At 38.7% G+C, this 23,684-nt stretch overlaps 1 protein-coding gene across 5 annotated transcripts; it reads left to right on the top strand.

Annotated features, from left to right (window-relative positions):
• The first annotated feature begins 2,332 nt into the window (after positions 1-2,332).
• On the top strand, positions 2,333-12,099 carry LOC113019137 (caspase recruitment domain-containing protein 8-like). 5 transcript variants are annotated; one of them, XR_003271958.1, is made up of 10 exons: positions 2,333-2,531; positions 5,372-8,123; positions 8,429-8,469; positions 8,600-8,664; positions 8,813-9,027; positions 9,108-9,361; positions 9,859-9,987; positions 10,076-10,232; positions 10,321-10,355; positions 11,596-12,099. XR_003271958.1 is itself a non-coding variant. In XM_026162674.1 (5 exons), exons 1-4 carry the CDS (start codon positions 9,119-9,121, stop codon positions 10,329-10,331), a joined length of 540 nt encoding a protein of 179 aa, XP_026018459.1. In that variant the 5' UTR covers positions 9,111-9,118; the 3' UTR covers positions 10,332-10,355; positions 11,596-12,099. The 5 variants fall into 5 exon arrangements, 2 of the variants coding, with proteins under 2 accessions (XP_026018459.1, XP_026018460.1); XR_003271957.1 differs by lacking the exon at positions 2,333-2,531 and adding an exon at positions 5,034-5,147; XR_003271959.1 differs by lacking the exon at positions 2,333-2,531 and adding an exon at positions 5,034-5,147 and having other exon boundaries at positions 10,321-10,362.
• Positions 12,100-23,684: the final 11,585 nt, after the last annotated feature.

Raw genomic sequence — 23,684 nt, 5'->3', positions numbered from 1 at the left:
TTTAAGAAAAAAACATTTACAACATAAGAAGAGATTTAAAGAATTAAATAACACTATTTGGAAAGTAAAGGAGGGCTTTATTATCCAATGGTGACAAAAAAAACCCCTTAAGTGAATGTGAACAGTTACAACAGTCATAACTGACCTGAACAGTGTGTGGAAGTAAAAACCTCAAGTCACAATCTACTTCTGCTCTTTTTTATTTGAAAAATGAAAATTAAAAAAAAGTTTACAAGAACAGATCGTGCAGAAGAACTGAGCATGATTAAGTGAGCTACAGAATTCAGTAAGGCTATCTGACAATTAGACTCCAGTGACCCATCATAGAAGAATGAGATCCCAGTAGTGAGAGGAGAGCAAAGCACCCCCTGGAGTCTAGATGCTGGTGGCAGTCAAGATGAAGATGAGGAGGAGCCTGGTTGCATGAATGACAGTCTGAAAGACAGAATGACAGAAGACCACTGAGATTTTAAACACAGAGAGAAGGCAGGGAAGAAAATGATTGGACCAGAGTAATGATGTTAGCATTGAGTTTGCAGCCCAATGAGTGATTACAGATGTTCCTTACTGAACTTACACATGAGCCTCATTTTTACCGAGGACCAGAAATATGTGGCGCTCAACTCCCAGCATGCTGGGTGAGGACTGTTTGATAAGGGTAAGGTTTTGAGCTGATTTGTTTTGTTGTTTTGTTTTTTCACACAGAGGACTGTGAAAAAAGACAGTTTTGCCACTGCACTCACAGCTGTGAACATTACACATGCATCAGTTACACTGATGAAAATGTTTTGATAAGAAGAACTAAAGAAAAAATAAAGAAAATTGAGAAGAAATAAACAGCCTTGAAGAAGGTGCTTTTATTGGTTCACTGTAAATTTGGTCACATCCTGCACTCTAGAGCCTACATCAAAAACATTACATTAATATCATAAATGAAACATTCTTTAACCCGACAGAGCCGCTGGTCCATTGAGTGGATGTCATGCTTTGACTCTCCTTCTATGCAACGTAGGATTAAGCTGTATGGTTGATATGTATTTATGTGTAAATGTGTTAGTAATGTTTCTTTAAAAGTTGGCTCTGACTGTTTTCATGATGCTTTAAACTAATTTTTAAGCTCTTTTGGTACTGAAAAGCATGCATGTTAATTTGATACCTATAGACGAGGCAAAGCATAACATCCACACAATACACCAGCTGGCCTATTATACAGTTTGCTATGATATCAGGTTGCATTTTCTTTATGAGGCACTATATTCACAACCCCCTTGAATTACTAAGGTTTTTTGAAGTTTCACTTTTTCCACAAACTCTCGCTCGTTTTATTATATTGAACTAAAAGACTACTACAACACAGAAATTTGGGTAAAGGAAGCAAAGCGGAGGGCTCACTGAAGTTCATTTGTTGCAGATACACTAGGCCAAGTCCATAAGAGCCACCTGGAGAACACAACCATTTCTGCCACATCAAGAGAAATTTTGAGACTGGCCCAGAGAGGATTGAAGCTTTTGAAGATGAAGAAAAACCTGCTAAAAATGAACATGTCAAAGGCAAACAAGAAAGTGCTGCTTGGTTACCTGTGGTATGACCATCTTATCAGACAATGAACAACAATAAACTTTGGAAGAAAGTTCTCACCAAAACCATGTGACTGGACTCTGTCCTGAAATCCCCCAGAGATGAGAAACTTTTCATGTTTATGGAGCTAGTAAACAGTCTCAGAGATATGGTTATGAAAAGGTTTGAAATGTTTTGACAGTTTCAGATTTTGTTTTGAAAAAAGATGATTCAGCCTACATTTCACAAAAAAAACCCCATCAGAATGTCTGCAAAAGGTATGTTGTGCCAAGCCAAATGATCACATCCAGAAAGCCTTCCACAAACTTAAACAAAACCTGTCTGTCACTTCTCCGGGAGTACTTTCCTGTCTCGAAAGATGGACTAAATCAGACACCAAGGACATTGAACTATGTCAACATAAAGACTCTGTTGTACATGTCTTACCCAGCTACATTCAGGCCAATATCATGCTGATTAATATGAAAGAAACGTTTGTGTTTCTCCCTGAAAGCAGATGAGTTTTTATTGAGATATTTTAATGAGTTTACGTATGACTTTATATCTCATCAAATAATAAGAATAAGAATAATCAGATACATTTTTTGTTTTTACACACACAAAAAAATAGAAGCTATAATGTCAAAAACATCACTGATTCATATCCTGGCGCCTCTCGTTGGCTGGAAGCAGCAAGTACGCCACCTGTCGAAACAGGCGTGAAACACACAACAACGTCGGAGTTTGTCGTGGTCACGTGACCTGGGTGTTTTCTACCGCACTTTGGAACAGGGTTTTGAAACATCTGTGCCTTGGTGGCTCAATACCAATGACCGTAGATACTCAATACGCTATCGAAACGTCAATATTGAGCTTCCCGTCGGAAGCACATAACGGTTTTGAAACCCTTTATTCAGGCTTGGATATGCGCATGCGTAGGAGGGTTTTACATGGTCGATCGAAGCACGCGCTTGTGAGTCCTCATTACACACAAATCATTGTACACGTTTGTAAATCATCATGTCGTTATATCGTACTCGTTCGTAACACTTAACTTTATCTCTATATGAACTTGAATAACAGGTTAACTCAACCACAAGCGCGAACTAGTGACGGAATAAAATAATCTTCCGTCATGAACGCGTTCATAGTGAAACGTCAGTATTTCCTGTTGTGATGAACGTTTCCTTATCAAATGAACTTATGAATACAATACCGCTTTGAAGAAGTGCACGTAATGTTTGAATATAGGACAAAATTAACATATACCACCTATTTTATTATTTGTGCTGGATAAATTTGCAAATTTCCACTCTTTGGCTTCTAATTGTGCAATATTTGACTTGTTTATCGACTGAACGAGTCAAGTGTAGCCCCTGCCTTTAAAAAAAAGAAACTTTAAGCAGGAAGGAAATGCGCCTGGGATTGTTTTAGAACTGCTCTGACGTTAAAAGTGTAGAGGTGTCCATGTTTGTAAGGGATTATCTCTTCCTGCTTTGGGTGTGTCTACTACCTCCTGGGTTACAGTTAGGGTTGCCAACCGTCCCTTAAAAAACGGAATCGTCCCGTATTTAGAAACAAAAGTACACGTCCCGTGTTGAGCTAATAAGGGACGCACTTTGTCCCGTAATACAGTGAGAATCAAAAGTAGTCTATAAATGTTAATGGAATTAACGCTTTGTTTGAAAGCATAACTCCCAGCCCCTCTCCTGCTTTGTGACCAATGAGCTGACAGCACACTTATGACAATTCAGATTACCGCTCATCTCATTGGTCGAGGAAAGGTCGCTTGCGGAGAAAATACCGGAAGACAACAGATGACCACAACAAGAAGCATGGCCAACAGGGAAACAAACGCCGACACTGCGGTCTCGGACGACAGTACACCTAAAGCTGGGCAAACACTGTGTGATTTTTTTCAGTCGCGTTATTCAGCTCCTGCTCAAACTGCACGATTGACTCGCAGGGGTTATAAGTTTATAGGTCACGATGCAGGTCTCACACTATACCGCCCGATGCTCTGATGCGACCTGAGTGCTCACACTGTGCCTCCATAACATGAAGGTTATAACAGAAAATCTGTCGCTCTGTCTTTCACTCACACAGACACACAAACCACCACCATCAACTTTGCTAAATTGCTAATGAAAAACATTGATCAGGCAGCTGTGATTGAGCAGCAGTGTAAATCCAACTATTTTCACGGTTGTTGTGGTCGTGATAATTTTGTGATGCCACGTCGAAAAGGCTCGGATGAGCTTTCCGAAGTTCTACAAGTTGTGCCTCCATCGCTTGTGTCCAGATCACACGCTGCACTGCTGTGCTGCTCCATCTTTTTCACCGACGTTTACGTGTTTGCGCGTGAGCAGTGTGAGCGGCTCACGAGCGATTGATGATCGGGAGCTGCTCGAGGTGTTAATCGCTTCTCGTTACCCCACGTATACTACACGATGCACGATGAAGGCCAAAATTGGGCCGATCGCCAAATCGGTCGCATGACTCAAAAATCATCTCAAAATGGGCCAAAAATCGCACAGTGTGAGCCCAGCATCAGAGCAGCAATGTTTGTTCGCTCAGAGAAAGAAAAAAAGGCTGCAAAAGTACAGGGAGGAATGGGAAAAGGGAAACACCTGGCTGGGAAAGGTCACCATAACACCTATAAAGCGCACTGCACTGTGTGCCGGCGCACTTTTTCCATAGGCATGCTTCTAATGGTGGGCACATGAAGAACGTGAGGGGCGTGAAAGCTCGGGGAACCCTTAACCAATTTGTTGTCCACCAGGCCACGGCAGAAGCAGATATGGTATGTAAACACTGGTTTGTTTTTTAAACCCTCTGGTTAAGGTTAATATGGGCATGTGCAGTGAATATCAGCGCTATGTGGCCAGAAGTGTGATAATATAATTTATTTTGTGTAATAAACAACTGCAAGGATAGATGATTACAACAAATAGATGACTAATACATAAAAGTAATACATAGATTAATAATGATGATGAGTTATGATGCGTAATCATGGGAACAAGTGGGTTTACAAACAGGAGCAGCTGATTAGCATTAGAAAAGCAGAAATAATACCTCAACTGAAGCCAATTGTACTAAATGCACTAAATGTGCACAGTTACAAGAATATTTTTCGTTCTATTGCTTTCTATTAATTTATATAATTTTAAGTTAAGCAGGACAGAGTTCTTTTAAAGAAAGATTTACTTTTATTCTCAAAAGTTAAGCATGACAGGCTTCTGTTTAAGAAAGAGACCTGTTTTACTGTGTTAATGTTGTCATTTTGAGCTAAAAATAAATGGCTAAATGATCATTTGTTTCCCATATGGTCATATCACAAAGAATATGCATCTGCTTAAATCAAATTCAAGTCAAATGGTTAAAAAATAATTTCACACACACAAAAAAGAGCTACCACACTGGGAAGGGTGAAGACAACTAGGTTGCCCGGCCCTGGCCACGAGGTGTCCCTTATTTATTTTTCAGGGAGTTGGCAACCTAGTTACAGTACACATTCACGGTCCCAGTGCTTGAACGCATGGCCTAATAGCAGATCGCTAGAGCTGTCCGTGACATTTTAGAGAAGGTAAGATAAATCCCGTTAAGATCTGAAAGTTTTTGTTGAAGTTATTGTTTGGTCCTTTACATGGAGAAGGCTATATATGTGTGTACTCCACCAGCAATGAAATGGCTATTTAAATATATCACATTCCATAAAGTGAAAGTAAGAGCTTAATTTACAAATAGTTTAAGCTAAGACATAAGACTAACAAATGTTTGTGTTTTGTTTTTACATTCATTACCATGAAGTAAAGTGAAAGTGTGAAGATGGCAAACAGACCAGCCCTGTCCACTGCTGAAGGTGGAGAAGCAGATGCAAGGAGTAAAATCAGTGATTCCTTCTCATTTTTGGATGTCCTCCATGCCAATCAGTTTGAAGGAGAGTTTGTTGAACCTCAACACGCTGAGCAAGTGGAGGAAAACTTTTACAGAGGGGCCCCACCGAACTGGTTAAACTTCTATATCAGTGAACAAGCAGTGTCAGATGGCAATGCAACTCCTTTTATCAAACGAGATGGATATGAAACCCTTAAAGAACAAATTCACCTGAGAAGAAAAGGCCCTGGGACATCAACAATTAAACTGTTTCATCAACAAGGATGTGGGGGAACCACACTGGCTATGCAGGTGCTGTGGGACTTGAGGAAAACCTTCAGATGCGCTGTTTTGACAGGTTCAACATTAGATATCACAAAAGTTGCTCAAGATGTGGTCAGCCTTTTTACAGCAGGTAGCCATGGCCACCAGAAAACGGTACTGTTGTTACTAAATGATGAGTTCATCATCCTCCAGGACAGGATTATGGATGAGATTGCTGAACAGGATATAGAAATTGATTTGCCTGTGGTAATTTTACTGAACTGTGTGAGAAGCAGTGACGGGATTATCCACCAAAAGGCGCGTTCTTATGAACTGAAACAAAAGTTCAAGAGGAAAATGAGAAAATCTATAATTCTCAAAAAATCTCTCTCAGACAGAGAGCAAGCAGACTTTGATATGAAAAAAGAAGAGCTTGGCAGAAGATTTGGTGATCGGTGCAAGCAGTTTCATGGTTTTAACATTCTGCAGTCTAATTTCTCTCAAGCCTACATCAGGAACGCATGTGCTACATTAGAACATATCAAAAGAATAAATAAGCCACTGAAGATGCAGCTTGCTGCCTTCCTGTGTCTGCTGAACGCCTACGTACCAGGTTCATATCTCCTGGAGTCTCAGTGCCTGGACTTCCTCAGAAGAGACAAGTTTGGTCACCTTTCACTGGAGGATCAAATGCAGCCTTTCAGTCATCTGATCGTCACCTTCCAACAAGGTGAAAGATCTGAAAAAAAGGTTTGCATGGCTCACAATATGATAGCTCAGTGTTGTACTGAACTGTTGGCTAATGCGGGTGTGACCAGAAGTGACACAACAAGACACTTCTTGAACAGTTTTTGCAGAAGTTATGTTCCTCCATATTTACTTGGGTTTATCAAAGACATGCTAAATAAAAGAGAAATTACGGTAATAGAGGACCCAACTCATGGCATTAAAGAATGGAAAGAAAAGTTTTCCAGACTGATTCAAGATATTACAAAGAGAGAAGATGAGGGCAACAGTCTGTCAGTTTTGATCATGGCCTCAAATAAGTTTTATGAAGTTTCACTTTTTCCACAGACTCTTGCTCGTTTTTATTATATTCAACTAGAAGACTACTACAATGCAGAAATTTGGGCAAAAGAAGCAAAGCGGAGGGCTCCTTGGAGTTCATTTGTTGCAGATACACTAGGCCAAGTCCATAAGAGCCACCTAAAGAAGATGCCCGTTTATACCAGACCAAGCGAAATTTTGCAACTGGCCCAAAAAGCCATTGAAGCTTTTGAAGATGAAGAAAAACTTGCTAAAAATGAACATGCAAAGGGTAAACAAGGAGATGGGAATGTAAAAGTCTTGCGTGCTTTAAACACCAGAGGGCTGTTTGGTTATCTGGAAGTTTGCAGCCTGTTGTATGACCATCTTATCAGACATGATGAACTTTGGAAGCAAGTTCTCACAAGAACCATGTCACTGGACTCTGTCCTGAAATCCACCGGAGATAGGAACATTGTCAGGTTTAAAGAGCTAATAAACAGCCTCAGAGATTTGGTTGAGAAAAGATTTGAATTTTTTGACACGTTTTTAACTTATTCATATTCTGTTGTTAAAAGAGACGATTCATCCTACATGTCCAGAAAGACAATAGAATGCTACAAAAAGTATGTTGGAGACGCAGAACCAAATGATCAACTCCAGAAAGCCTTCCACAAACTTAAACAAAAACTGGCTGTCACTTCTCCGGGAGTACTTTCATGTCTTGAAAGATGCACTAGATCAGACACCAAGGACATTGCTGTATGGTGGAGAGAAATCTGTCAACACAAACATTCTGCTACACATGCCTTACTCAACTACGTTCTGGCCAATATCATGCTGATAAATCTGAAAGAACCTCCGTCCAGCTCCGACTACCAAAGCAGCTTTAGAGAGAAAATGCCATTGGCTCCTGAGATGCAACCCAAGTTTCACATGTTAGCTCTGCTGTTGTGTTGGCCTACAGATGGTGAACACGAATTGGCCTCTGACCTCCCTCATTTAATCCAAAATATTCTGCAATCCTATGAACAAGAATATAAGTCACTCTTTCAGTCAAGGTACCTTCGACCCATATTTTTTCTTGGACCGGGTCAGGGTCTGAACAGATTTGTTCACAGACGCAACCTTGAAATCTTGTGGACCCAAGATGCACTGGAAGACCCAAAAACAAACTGGAGGAATGACGATATTTTCACTGATCCGACAGTCCAAGGCAAACTCCTCAGAATTGAAGGTATAGTGCAAGATTACAGGCTGTATGCAACATTTGGTGACACAGAGATCGAGTTAGATGCCAACCGAAAAGACAGCCTCTGGAAAAAAGGCCATGTGTTCTTTTATCTTGGATTTACAATCGGAGGTCCTGTTGCTTACAACGTTCACAGAGCTGAGGGTAAGAAAATTAAGTTACTAAAGTCCTCATCTTTACAAATGTCATATGTGTTAATAATACACATTTTGTACTGCCATTATCAAAGTGAGTTAGTGCTGCGTACAAAGTTTTCCTGTACTAAACTGGTTTTATTGTTACACTTAAAGATTCTAACAATAGAAAATAGATATCTTATATGTACTTAATGTAATTTTGTTATGTAGAAATCTCACACAAGATAGCACTTGTGGTAAAGGGGAAAAAACCAATGTGTCTGAATGATATGTTGTTGGCCAGCTCTTTAAAATTTAACTTTGCTTTACAAGAACCATCAGAGAGACTTCTGAAGACTTTTGACAATGAAACAGTAAGTTTCTACTTCTCTGGGATTTTGTTTGTTTCTCATATATTGTATGTCACATAAAAATTCTAAAGTCATAATGTAAATGTATAATTATATTGTAAAAATATAATGAAAAAAATATCTTGTACAACAGGACTCCAGTCAGTGGACGAAGCTGAAACCTGAAGTTGAGATAATGGAGGAGGTTCATACTTACAGGTAAAGGTTATCGATAACTATAAGACAGACCATAAAGTAATTCATTACAAGTGCCATTTTATATTATTTGCTTTGCAGTTTTGCTGTTTCTGTTCGTGCATGTGAACAGAGCATAACAGAGCATTTTGTCTTGTCTATTCAAATTCAGCCTGCAGTCTGAAAGTGGCAAATATGAATGCAGCGAGTCTGCCTTGCGGTGGGTTTGTAAGGAAACCGTCAGCTTCAGATACCAGTTTAGCTCATGGGAGCGATTCATGAGGAAACCTGTATGCATGGACTACATACCAGCAGGACCCCTAATGGACATCAAAGTCACAGATGGGAAGCTAGAGGAAGTCCGTCTGCCGCACTAGATCTGTACAGGTGAGCAGTCGTAAAACACATATGATTGTTTTATTACAGTAATAAAGATATTTATGCACACGACTGTTTGTGCTTTGCAGGTGAAAATGTGATGTCAGACATATTTCGAGTTCTGCATGTGGACAGCAGTGGAGGTTATTTGGAGCAAGTGTCTGAAATGACATCATCCCATGTGAAGTTAAACAAGCCGGAGTTCTTTCTAAGAGGAGCCATGATCCTAAAGAAACTGGGCCTATATCTAAAAGTTTTTGCTGATGTCTTGATATACATGCAAATCACATCTGGCCTCACTCTGCACGTTTACCTGGTCCCACATGATCCTCTAATACAACAGGTAATACAATGCCACGTACTGGAGCAACAATATAAAGTAGAAGTGAGGAAAAATATATAATAACACAGAGAAATAAAATGCTCTCATTGATAAATACAAAAACACAGTGACACCACAAGGCAACAAATTAATAGAGTTTGGTCTCTAAATGTTTTGACAACCCAACTGACAACATTACTGACTTTCAGGCAGAGAAAACTGCATTAAAAGTTAAGAACTTACAGCCATCTTTATGCTAATGTAATTTAATCATTCTTTCAAAAGCTGTTTTTTGAACAGCTTTGAGCTTTTTTTTAACTTTGTAGTTGTTACTTGTGTTTTCTTGCCATTTTCCCTTTTCAGTTACATGGATTGCAGTAGTGCAAATCAATGTTCTCATCTTGATATAAACACAAACACATATGTTCATTAAAGACATGAATAGATGTGAACACGATTCCCAAAGATTTCCAATCATTACTTGTATGTGAAGAATGGTCCATTTTTCCATGTTTCAGGAAGTGGAGAAGAAGGAGAAATCTGACGGATTCAGAAAAATCCAAAAGACAAGTCCTGTTGACCCTGTACAGCTGGAGAGTTATTTCTACCTCTCAACAGACTTGGACACAGCACAAATCTGCCCTGAGGTTTGGACTAAGCTGCACTTCTGTTCATTGCACCATAACATAGAAACAGCAAAAATCCTCAAGTTTCCATAAAATGTTTTCTCTGCAGAAACAGCAGTTCATGTTGGAGTGGAGCGACACTAATTTCTTTGAGGTGGTCATTGGAAATGTGAAAAGCGACTTCGGAAACTTGAAACTGAAACTTGAAGTTGAGCGCAGGGGAGGAAAGGAAAAGGACACCGTGTGGACGTGCGCTATCGGAACAGGTTAGTGTTTTATATGTTGTTACCCTAACGCAGCTCATCTAAACTATAAACAGCCACCATCTGACCAGCTTGAACCCTTTTATTCCAGATGACTATTAAACTCAAGCATTCACCAAGAACAGGGTAAGAGGTTCGTTTTAATCCATTATTATTAGATTATTATTGTTATCAAAGTAGATCCCTTTAAAAAAATAGTCATGAAAAAGAAGGTACACCACTTTTTTATTCTAAGGTTTTACTTATCCAGCTATAATTTGAAGGGGAAAAAACATCTGGTTCCAATCGGATTCTGAAAGAATCTAAATACAAACCTGAGATGAGGAATGTGTTTATATTTATTCATTTAACAAAACTAGGCCAAAGTGCAGAAGTAGTGTGTGAAAAACTAAGCACAACACAAGATTTAGTGGCTTGTAAAACCACATTTAGCAACAATAAGAAGCAATCAGTGTTACTTTATCAGTCTCTCACATCATTGTGGAGGTATTTTGGTTCACACTTCTTTACAGCACCGCTTCAGTTCATTGAACTTTGCTGTCATTCATTTACACACAGCTGTCTGAAAAAGCATTTCAGTCCGGTTGAGGTCTGTACTTTGACTGCTCCATTCTCCTGTGCTTGGGATCATTGTCCTGCTGCATGATTTAATTTCAGCCAAGCTTTATCTGTCAGCAGATGCCCTTGCATTTTTCTCTTGAAAACTTTGGTATACCGAGAAGTTCAACTCAAATGTTTAGTTCCTGTGGCTGCAAAACGAGAAGAGAACATGTGAAGAGACTTTCTTCAACATATAACATGCTAATTGAGGCCTTTAGGGTCTTTTGGGGTTTTTGTAGCTTCCCTGAGCATTGCACGGTCTGACATTTACTGGGATGGTGACTCGTGTGAACACTGGAAGCCGTCCTTGAATGTTTTCTTTTTGTGAATAATAATTCTCACCAGACTGTTGGGCATCAACACTTGTTTCTTTAAAATTATTACTACTTTCTTCCCTGGAAATCTGTCAGCTGTGGTGATTTCTTGTAAAAGAAAAGAGAGCAGCTTCGTAGCTTTGTTTAGTTTGCAGCACCAGGCTGCTATTTACCCTCTGTATTAATGGAAGCATTAAAGTCTATTTAGTTTTTCAGCGTTTTGCCATAATTTTCATTAAAAAATGAGTGAGTTGATCTTTTACAACCTGATAAGGACAAAGCGATATTTATTATATTCTGATAAGTAAAACCTTAGAACTGAAAAAAGGATTTACTTCTTTTCTCACAACTATAATCCTAATATAGATCATCACTGTCTAGTATTCAACAGTGATGATCTGAACACTAGACTTTTTTTTCTTTTTAAATTTTCACCAACTTCCTCTGCTCAGGATTTCGTGGTTTGCCATTGGACAGCTCTGATTGGCAGAGCGAGTGAGGCAGCAGCTGTTGTAGACGAGCTTCAGGAAAAGGATGTGATCTCTGAGGACAAACATGGTGATGAGAGAAGTTCAAATGCAACATGAGACCAAATGAGAGAGATTGTTTAGTCTGTGACGCTGACACAACAGAGCAGAGATGTCTATAAAATCCTGAGAGGGATGAAGTCTGAGGTTTCTCATGTATGAGCTTGAAGGATCTCAGTGAAAGAACATGACTGTAATGACTGCTTAGAAAATGGAGCCGATCTGTACATTTGATTAACATGCGGCCTTTCTGTACCTCCTGTGCAAGAATATGATGTGAAAGAATGATTAAACCTAATTTTATCTAGTTAGTGGCATAAACATTAAGGGTTAAATCTATTGTTTAAAGTATATAAACCTATGAACATTGCAGAATCTTGTTTTCGCAACCAAATAATTGTTTTTTTTTCTTTTTTCAAAAATTTTAAAAATGCCTTTTTTAAATAATATTTTACCTTTTTTTGTCTTTGTAATTTTATGTGTTTTATGTTTTCTACAAGATGGGAAATGGAAGTTAATCTTTATTCAGAAGATGAGAAAAATATTTAAATAAACAGACTTAATTATAATAACTCACATTTTATTATAACTACTTTGTTTTAATTAAAAGTGAAAAATGATATCGTGCCTACGTTTGGTGTTCAAACTTTTCAATGAAGCAGAATAATTTGTAGATTAAATAATAAAAAAAAAGTTTTGAGCTGGAAAAAAAGTGAGTATGGTTTTATTTCCCCCAATAAGACAAATAGAAATGTGCACACTTTTGTTTTTCTTAAAGCAGAAAATCAGTTTTTACGGGATGTTATTGAGGAATGAGCAATGCGCTATAAATTAGTTGTCGTACAAGTACTGTAGTGTTGATACTCGGTGAAGGTTATTGGTTCATCTGAGCGATGAGCCCCTCCAGCTCTGGACGCGCCTTGAACCGTGCTTGGAAATCAGCTTCGGTGTGCTGAGAGGTACAGAGGGAGAGAAGTGGATTAGTAGTAAAAATTATGATATGACTAAAAACTACACATGCACATTGCTTTTAAGAGTAAGATGGAGTTTGGTTTGTTATAGTGAGCACTTCTAATGTTCTCCAACAGTTATGGACTAAAAGATGAACATGCAACAGCTTACTCACACGGGACACAGCGCGGCGTTCAGAGTGCTCAGCTGGACACTGTTAACAGTTAGGTCTTTAAAACCTCTCAGTACACCTGCAGTTTGAGCTGAAAGCACAAACAAAACCCCAAAAAACACAACAAGCCAGGTCTTACCTGAACGACTCGGTGGTGAGTCTTGAGGACAGCATCGACGTACGTCTTGGTGCCTTGCTCCTGCATCAGCATGACCTCTGTGCTCTTTCTTGGTAAAGCATAGCTGTACGTGGGAAGCATTAAAGAGTATTAAAGCTAAATTTTCAGTCTACTACAAAGGAAAAAAAAAACAAAAAACAACAAACTTGCTGTAATATATTGGTCAGATGAGAATTGGGCAGGTTATCTGTATCCATGAATCTTTTCACATTTGTTTAGAAGCACTTACATTTTCAGAGCGCTTTCTTCTTCATCTCTATTTGTAAACAGAAAAATACCAGGGCTTTTTGTTCTCTTAACTTATGATGATGAATTTCTGAGGAGTGAAATATCATAAAAAAAGCTCATTCAAGAGAACAAGAGTGGGATTTTTTTTAAGTTTTCATCTTACACACTGAGGCAATGCAGAGGAACTCTGCTGCCACCTAGTGACCAATGTCTGAAATATATCAAGGTTTAAAACTTGATCGCCTACCATCATTACTGTGGCTTTGACAGTTTAACGTTTTTGATAACTACGTCAGCGCCTTCATGTAAAACACATCTAAATTAATTTTTATTCCTCCCTTTAGAGGGAGAAAAACAACTTTTACAAACCTGCAGTTCATCCTGGCTAAATGTTTCTATCTGCTATAAACACACAGAACCTGCCCCATTCTGATCATCAGCTATCATTCTTGCATATTTTGTCTCTGTAAAAACAACAACAACCACCAATAGAAAAAAGGCATGTATGTGTACAGCAACAACTAGTCAAAATCTGTGTGAGAGTGTGTGTGACTGGCATTCTGGGTATTCCCTTATGTAGTTTTGTTGGTATTGCTACGATAAGGTCTTTTGGTTGTAATGTGGTATCGAGGATATGATGCTGCTGCTAGTAGTGTGAACTTTAATTCTTTTGTTAGACCACCCACCCAGCTGCCACTGCTCTTAATTAGTTTGTCTAAAAATGAAAGAGAAACCCTTCTGAAGTAAATATCAGACCAACATAATTTCATAAATATTTTGTCCATAGTGATACTTCAGTGAAAATGTGATATATGACAGCATAACAACCAACTGGAATTTGCCTACTTAGCCTGATGATTTGTATAAACAGAGCAGACTAAATAGGAATCAAACTCTTGGCCTGAATTATTTTTTTAGTGCCCATCTGCTGTCGACACTTACCGTAACGCTTGCAGGGATGTGTCTGAATAGAAATTTGGTGTCTATAAGGAGACAAATGCCACATTAGTAATTTCCACTTTTGGTGGTCATGGACAGTTCATGCAGAAGAAGTGAGCGTGATTCATCGAGCTATAGAATTCATTTAGGCTATTTGGCAATTAGACATCAGTGACCCATCATAACAGAATGAGATCCCAGCAGTGGGAGGAGTGAGGATTACCCCCTGGAGTCTAGATGCTGGTGGTAGTGAATATAAAGATGAGGAGGAGGTGGGAGGCATCAATGGAAGTCTGAAAGACAGAATAATGGAAAAGCACTAAGATTTCAAACACAGAGAACAGAAGACAGGCAGGAAAATGATTGGACCAGAGTAATGATGTCAGCACTGAGTTTGCAGCCGGATGAGTGATTACAGATGTTCCTTACTCAAGTTACACTTGAGCTTCATTATTACTGAAGACCAGAAATATGTGGAGCTCAACTCCCAGAGGACTGTGTGAAAAAAGACAGTTTTGCCACTGCACTCACAGCTGTGAACATTACACCTGCATCAGTTACACCGATCAAAATAAAAATAACAAAATAAACCTGTTGTTTTCAAAAGAAGAAATAAACAGCCTTAAAGGAGGTGCTGTTATTGGTTCACTGTAAATGTGGTCACATCCTGCCCTCTAGAGCCTACATCAAAAAACATTACATTAATATCATATATGAAACATTCTCTAACCCGACAGAGCCGCTGGTCCATTGAGTGGATGTCACGCTTTGCCTCCCCCAGGCGTGAAATTGACACGTGTACCAGCAGAGGTCTGTAATTTATTTAAAGCTAACAAGACACTTCTGAGAAAGGATGTTATGAAGTACACTCCAGGCTCCTTCTATGTCACATTATGATTAAGCTAAATGGCTGATATGTATTTACGTGTAAATGTGTTCGTAATGTTTCTTTAAGTTTAAGTTTCCCCTGACTGTTTTCGTGATGCTTTAAATACATTTTTAACCTCTGCTGGTTCTGCAAAGTACTGTAGCTTAAGCATGCATAGGCGAGGCAAAGCATGACATCCACACAATAGTCCAGCTGGCCTATTACACACTTTGCAGTGACATTGGGTTGCATGCTCCTTATGAGGCACTATATTCACAAAGTGCAAAAAAAAGTCTTTTATATTACAGACAGTCTGGACCCATTGTGCAAACACAAACCAATGAAAGCAGAATAAACAGGCTTTAAGTGACTGTAACGTCACCACACAAATGTGATCAATACTGTATTGTAAGCCCCAAATGTGAGAAACTAAATAAATACATTTTTATGACATTAACTTCTTCATTAGTTTAATTATGTAGTGGAAATATCGGTCAATCCTAAATAAAATATGAATGTAACTCCAGTACCTCCGTGCTGTGCTGGTTATTTCCAACTGCTGCAGTCATTCCTCCTGTGTTGTTTTTATAATAAATGATCTAAATTTAAGAATTAATAAACATTTCTAGAAAAAATCTAAAAAGTTATCAATTAAATGATCTCATAATGAGTTAGATGATTTATGCTACATTCATGTGTTCAGAATGTTTTTATATCAGTTTCATTTGCTTTATATGTGTTAATATACAAATGTAATACCTTAGACATAATTTAAGTGTCTAAGGTTAAGATTAATCGTTATTAGATGCTTTGTGGAGTGATACAGGGCCATGAAATGATGAGTTACAACAGTGGAATGTGGCAGGTCTTGCAGAAGAATGCGATGTTGAGATGCCGGTGACGACAACGAGAATGTTGCAAATCTAGGAATGCTGAATGTGAGATGAGATGACGTGCAGCAATGTTGTTTGTTTTGTGTCTGTGAACTGTCAAAGGGAGGCTGAGTTGAATGAAATTGGACTTTCTTCAATGTTGTGTTTTGCTTCTGTACTTCATGTGATTGCATTTTTCTAGAGGTGCACAGCAAAAATATAAAATATAAAAGTACTTTTCATTGAGACTAATATTCTCATGCACACAAAAAGTCCCAACTGGATTTAGTTACAAACTGCTGGTGTGGAGGACCCATGTGTCATGACGTGTTTGACAATAAGGAATTTCTGGTGATGTTTGAATGATCAAAGTTCATTTCTAGGCATGTATGTTTTGCTGTAGCAGGCAATAGAGGCATCTTTGAAACATTTTTAATATTAATGTTATCAGTCTTAGCGTATAGCAGCTATGGCGCCATAAGAATGGCGTCCTATGGCTTTGATTTTGCTTTCATAATAATGATATGTATTATTATAATAATACATATGAAAGCATTCTAAATAGAGTTAGCATGAAAGAACATGCACAGTAGACAAGTGTTTACTTGTTTCCAGCACTTAAAAAAAATCTTATTCTGTTCAGTAACTGTGTGTTACTGTCTTTTGAGTCAGTCAGTGGGATGTTTTGTCTAATATTCATATGGCCTCTTATTTTTGTAAAGCACACAGTTCTTAAATAATGTGGCAGGTTTGGTTGTTTCATAGTTGATCCACCTCGTTATGTTTGTCAAGAATTGTTGCTCTTAAATAGATCAGATTACGAGTTACGCCTGTTATTGTGCACATGGTTAAATTTAGTTTGAGCCTGAAGTGAAGTGAAGAGATTGAGCGCACTTTCCCTGAGGAATTAACCATTTTAGTTGCAACATTAACAACATGTTTTAGCACACTTACACAACATGTTGAGTCAGCCTGGATGTAGAACTCATGCATTGTTAATTTAGGCAAGAAGTATTTCTGGATTCATGATTTATTTTGGACTGACTCCAGCAAAATATCATGGATATTTAGACAAATATAAGGATTTGGCGTTTTGTCACAATTTAAATGAGACTGAACTAAAATTGTGTCACTTTTTCACTGTACTAAAATTACACATCAAAACACAGTCCGGCTCAAAAGTTGAAGACCACTTGAAAAATTGTCTTGAGCATGCAATTTATTAAAAACAACACTTAAACTGAAACAGGCTGTTTTACAGCTGATCAAAAGTTTAGGACCTTTAAAAGGTCAAATCTGTGCAAAAATGTGGATTCATTGTCATTTTCTGTCAGGTAGCCAGATTGTAATGACGTTCTGATGGCAAAGGCAAAATAAAACGTGGTTCACGTTGTGAACGTGGTCGGTCTGTTGAACTGCATAAGCAGGCTCTCTTGCAACATGGCAGGACTAGAACATAAATAAAACATTTCCTTTGTTTTCTTCATATATAACTTTATTCTTTCAGTGGCAAAAGTAAAACTGCTCCTGCTTATTCCTCACTTAGAAGAAAAATATAAAATTAAAAAAAGGCACCAAAACCTATATCAACAGGGCTTCTTTCACATTTTTCTATATTACTGCTAATTAACCTCTGCAGATCTATGAGATCCATATTTAGCTGGACAAGAGTGCATTTAATAGAAATAAAATTTAAACTCTTTCACTCCATTCATCTACATGACAGATTCAATTCAATTCAATTCAATTCAATTCAATTCAATTCAATTCAATTTATTTATTTATATTTATATAGCGCCAAATCACAACAAAAGTCGCCTCAAGGCGCTTCATAGATACAGAGAAAAACCCAACAATCATATGACCCCCTATGAGCAAGCACTTTGGCGACAGTGGGAAGGAAAAACTCCCTTTTAACAGGAAGAAACCTCCGGCAGAACCAGGCTCAGGGAGGGGCGGCCATCTGCTGCGACCGGTTGGGGTGAGAGAAGGAAGACAGGATAAAGACATGCTGTGGAAGAGAGACAGAGGTTAATAACAGATATGATTCAATGCAGAGAGGTCTATTAATACATAGTGAGTGAGAAAGGTGACTGGAAAGGAAAAACTCAATGCATCATGGGAATCCCCCGGCAGCCTACATCTATTGCAGCATAACAAAGGGAGGATTCAGGGTCACCTGGTCCAGCCCTAACTATATGCTTTAGAAAAAAGGAAAGTTTTAAGCCTAATCTTAAAAGTAGAGATAGTGTCTGTCTCCCGAATCCAAACTGGAAGCTGGTTCCACAGAAGAGGGGCCTGAAAACTGAAGGCTCTCCCTCCCATTCTACTTTTAAATACTCTAGGAACAACAAGTAGGCCTGCAGAGCGAGAGCGGAGCGCTCTAATAGGGTGATATGGTACTACAAGGTCATTAAGATAAGATGGGGCCTGATTATTTAAGACCTTGTATGTGAGGAGCAGGATTTTGAATTCAATTCTGGATTTAACAGGAAGCCAATGAAGGGAAGCCAAAACAGGAGAAATATGCTCTCTCTTTCTAGTCCCTGTCAGGACTCTTGCTGCAGCATTTTGGATTAGCTGAAGGCTTTTCAGTGAGTTTTTTGGACATCCTGATAATAATGAATTACAGTAGTCCAGCCTGGAAGTAATAAATGCATGAACTAGTTTTTCCGCGTCACTCTGAGACAGGATATTTCTAATTTTAGAGATGTTGCGCAAATGGAAGAAAGCAGTCTTACATATTTGTTTAATATGTGCGTTGAAGGACATGTCCTGGTCAAAAATGACTCCAAGGTTCCTCACCGCGTTACTGGAGGCCAAGGTAATGCCATCCAGAGTAAGAATCTGATTAGATACCATATTTCTAAGATTTTCAGGGCCGAGTACAATAACCTCAGTTTTATCTGAATTAAGAAGCAGAAAGTTAGCGGCCATCCAGGTCTTTATGTCTTTAAGACATTCCTGCAGTTTAACTAATTGGTGTGTGTTATCTGGCTTCATGGACAGATAGAGCTGGGTGTCATCTGCATAGCAGTGAAAATGTATGCTATGTCTTCTAATGATACTGCCTAAGGGAAGCATGTATAATGTAAACAGAATTGGTCCTAGCACTGAACCCTGTGGAACTCCATAATTAACCTCAGTGTGTGAAGAGGACTCTCCATTTACATGCACAAACTGGAGTCTATTAGATAGATATGATACAAACCACTGCAGCGCAGTACTTGTAATACCTACAGCATGTTCTAATCGCTCTAATAGGATATTATGATCAACAGTATCGAACGCTGCACTGAGGTCTAGCAGGACAAGCACAGAGATGAGTCCACTGTCAGAGGCCATAAGAAGATCATTTGTAACCTTCACTAAAGCTGTTTCTGTGCTGTGCTGAGCTCTGAAACCTGACTGAAACTCTTCAAATAAACCATTCCTCTGCAGATGATCTGTTAGCTGTTTGACAACTACTCTTTCAAGGATTTTTGATATGAAAGGAAGGTTGGAGATTGGCCTATAATTAGCTAAGACTGCTGGGTCTAGAGATGGCTTTTTGAGTAAAGGTTTAACTACAGCCAGCTTGAAGGCCTGTGGTACATAGCCGATTATTAGAGATAGGTTGATCATATTTAAGATCGAAGAATTAATTAATGGCAGGACTTCTTTGAGCAGTTTTGTAGGAATGGGGTCTAAAAGACACGTTGATGGTTTGGAGGAAGTAATTATTGAAGTTAACTCAGAAAGGTCAATTGGAGAAAAAGAGTCTAACTTAATATCAATGGTACTAGGAGTAGCTGTAGATAATATTACATCTGTGGGATGATTATTGGTAATTTTTTCTCTAATGATAAAAATTTTATTTGTGAAGAAGTTCATGAAGTCATTACTAGTTAACGTTAAAGGGATGGTTGGCTCAAAAGAGCTCTGACTTTTTGTCAGCCTGGCTACAGTGCTGAAGAGAAACCTAGGGTTGTTCTTATTTTCTTCAATCAGTGATGAATAGTAAGATGTTCTGGCTTTGCGGAGGGCTTTCTTATAAAGCAGCAAACTATTTCTCCAGGCTAAATGATGATCCTCTAGATTTGTGACACGCCATTTCCTCTCCAGATTACGAGTCATCTGCTTTAGGGTACGTGTTTCAGAATTATACCACGGAGTCAGGTACTTCTGATTTGAGGCCTTAGTTTTCACAGGAGCTACAGTATCCAGAGTCGTACGTAGTGAGGAGGTGAAATTATTAACAAGATAATCGACCTCTGTTGGGGTAGCGTTCAGATAGCTGCTTTGCTCTGTGTTGGTACAGGGCATTGGAGATGATAACAGTGGGTGGATTATATTCTTAAACTTAGTTACAGTGCTTTCAGAAAGACATCTACTTTGATAAAGTCTACTCTTCACCGCTGTGTAATCAATTATTGTAAAAGTAAATGTTATCAGGAAATGATCAGACAGGAGAGGGTTTTCAGGAAACACTGTTAAATGTTCAGGTTCGATGCCATATGTTAAAACAAGATCTAGAGTGTGATTAAAGTGGTGGGTGGGTTCTTTTACATTTTGAGAGAAACCAATTGAGTCTAATAACAGATTAAATGCCATGTTGAGGCTGTCATTTTTAGCATCTACATGGATGTTAAAATCACCCACAATAATTATTTTATCTGAGCTCAGAACTAAATCAGATAAAAAGTCTGAGAAATCAGACAGAAACTCTGTGTAAGGCCCAGGTGGACGATAGATGATAACAAGTAAGACTGGTTTCTGAGTTTCACTGCTGGGGTGGACAATGTTAAGCATCAGGCTTTCAAATGAATTAAAAGTCTGTCTTGGTCTTTCATTAATTAATAGGCTGGTGTGAAAAATTGCTGCCACACCGCCCCCTCGGCCTGTGCTTCGAGATTTCTGGTAGTTAGAATGACTCAGGGGTGTTGATTCATTTAAACTAACATAATCATCCTGCTGCAACCAGGTTTCTGTAAGGCAGAGTAAATCAATTTGTTGATCAATTATTAAGTCATGTACTAACAGAGACTTGGAGGAGAGAGACCTAATATTTAATAATCCACATTTCACTGTTTTACTCTTTGGTTCAGATGTGGATACTGTATTGTTCTTTCTTTGTGATTGTTTATGTTTAAGTTGTTTGTTGCTGGTTTTTAGTTTGTTTTTTGTCTTTTTGGAAGCTGACACAGTCTCTATGGAGATGGGTTTTTGGGGGGGTAGCAGGAGGAGAGAAGCTGCAGAGAAGCAAAGGAAATGGGACTAAACTCGTAGAAAAGTACTCGACAGCTGTGGGATCCTTCTACATTTCCCCTTTTCAGCTGGTTGAAAAAATTGTCAGCTTAGTTCTCTGCACAGACACACATTATTTAAAAATCAAGCATTTCCACACGTTGTGCCAGACATTTTGTTTTTTGTTGTTCTGATTTTTGGCAGTGTTACTTGTACTGACAAGTCCAGGAAACTTCAAGCTGTGTGATGCAATGAACAGCTGTGCGTGTGTGGTACATGAAAGCTTGTGATCAGGCATCGTTTAGGGAGTACTTAATTTGCTTTTGCTTTGTTTTTTAAATAACAGATCATTTTCAAGATTGTGTTAATTTAATCGTGGGAAGCCAAAATTGTGATCAAGGTTACATTTCGTGGAGCCCTGTCATTTAGTTGTAATAACCAAAAGATCCTAAAAATGTCCTTATTAAGCATTATATGCACATCTGCAACCTTAAAAGTGTATTACACCGCACTCCAATGTCAGCATGACTATGTCATAACCTAAAAAACACTGGTAACATTTGACAGTCAGATAGTAAGAACAGAAAACATTGCAGTGGTACGTTTCATTATCAGAAAAAGGAAACTTAAAATGCCTTTGAAAGAAATGAAATGAAAGAAGAAAGAAATGAAGGAAACAAAGCATGTTAGAATATGAAAGAAACTGTTGACAGTGTTACAAAGTTTACAGTTGCATGGCCTCTTGTCAGTAACATTTCTGTTGATCTCACCCCCACGCTTTTCCTGGAAATGTTCAATCTTTGTCGCACAATAATACTGCTGCGTCAAAGTAAGAAAACAATAACCTCAAACATTGAAGACATTTTTTTTACATTTTCCCTGATCTTTCATTGATAGCTTCTTCTAGATTTTCCATCTGAATATCTTTAATAGGCTTTATTCCAATCTGCCTTTTTCTCAGAAGCAAGTAAATATAAAGTCCTAATGATTCCTTCAAACATTTTGAACATATCTTACTACTACCTCATCTGGTCAGTGTGTGCTGAGTATCTACTCTCACACCTACCTGGGTGTGACAAGTGGCTGTATACTATATATAACTCCAGCACAAAAGTCACTAGTCACTAATACATGTAAGATATGAGAGGACATCAAACACATTTGCATCAAGTAGAACACAAGGTAAGAGAAATCTTTATGGAGTTTTTGTGAAGTTACACTTGTAAATCTCTGTCCTGACACAAAAAGTGCTACATATACAACAGCAGTGATTACATCTTAAATCAACACAGACTTTCTGCTCAACAGTCTCAGAGTTTGGTATGAAAATTGATCAGATTTGTTTTTCTCAGAAAAATATATATTGAAAAGTATTTTATGTATGAATGTAAAATTTCACACCAATCATTATATACATGTTTAAAAAAGTTGAAGATGCTTGAGCAGATTTTTTTTGTAAAGATTTGATGATATGAGATGGAATGACCCTACAGTCAATCTGTGGTTAGACCTGGGAAAAACTGCTTGGACATAATGATTCCAGGTTTTAGAAGATTCCAGGGGCTTGTAAAAGTACAATACATAAAATATATTTAGTGGATGAAGATAACTTTAGGGGTCAGAATTACAAGTTTGATGTAGAAGTACTTATCTCCAAGTCTGCTTTATTTTCTAAAACACTACTACATGCCAAATTTTAATTAACCCTTTAAACCAGGGGTCCCCAATCCCAGTCCATGAGGGCCGGTGTCCCTGCAGGTTTTAGATGTGTCCTTGATATAACACAGCTGTCTTGAAGTTCCTCAACATGTCTTGAAGTTCTCCAGAGGCCTGGTAATAAACTAATCATGTGATTCAGGTGTGTTGACTCAGGGTGAGATCTAAAACCTGCAGGGACACCGGCCCTCGAGGCCTGGAGTTTCCTACCCTTGCTAAAAATGCTAACCGTCACATACTCGCCTCTGTCAGTGCGCCCCAGGGTGGCTGTGGCTACAATGTAGCTGCCATCACCAGTGTGTGAATGTGTGTGTGAATGGGTGGATGACTGGATATGTAAAGCGCTTTGGAGTCCTTAGGGACTAGTAAAGCGCTATATAAATACAGGCCATTTACCATTTAGGGTTTAAAGCAGGGGTCCCCAATCCGAGTCCACGAGGGCCGGTGTCCCTGCAGGTTTTAGATCTCACCCTGAGTCAACACACCTGAATCACATGATTAGTTCATTACCAGGCCTCTGGAGAACTTCAAGACATGTTGAGGAACTTCAAGACAGCTGTATTATATCAAGGACACATCTAAAACCTGCAGGACACCGGCCCTTGAGGCCTGGAGTTGCCTACCCCTGGTTTAAAGGCTAAATTAGGTCAGCGTTTAAAGGGTTAAAACCAGTAATTGGAGATTATGTATCGGAATTGCAGGAGCAGGACCACGCCTCCAAACACGCTCCTCTATATAGGTACCCCCCAGTACTGCAAGCTGATCCCTTGTTCTCCATTCTTTAACTTCTTCACTTCTATTTAGTACATGGGGATTTGCCCAGCCCGGGAGCCATCGCCAGTCCCCTTCAAGTCCTCCCCAAAC

Source organism: Astatotilapia calliptera, chromosome 3, assembly GCF_900246225.1.
Source record: "Astatotilapia calliptera chromosome 3, fAstCal1.2, whole genome shotgun sequence".
NCBI lineage: Eukaryota > Metazoa > Chordata > Actinopteri > Cichliformes > Cichlidae > Astatotilapia > Astatotilapia calliptera.
Note: the sequence above shows the minus strand (reverse complement) of the source record. Positions and strands in the feature narration are given on the sequence as shown.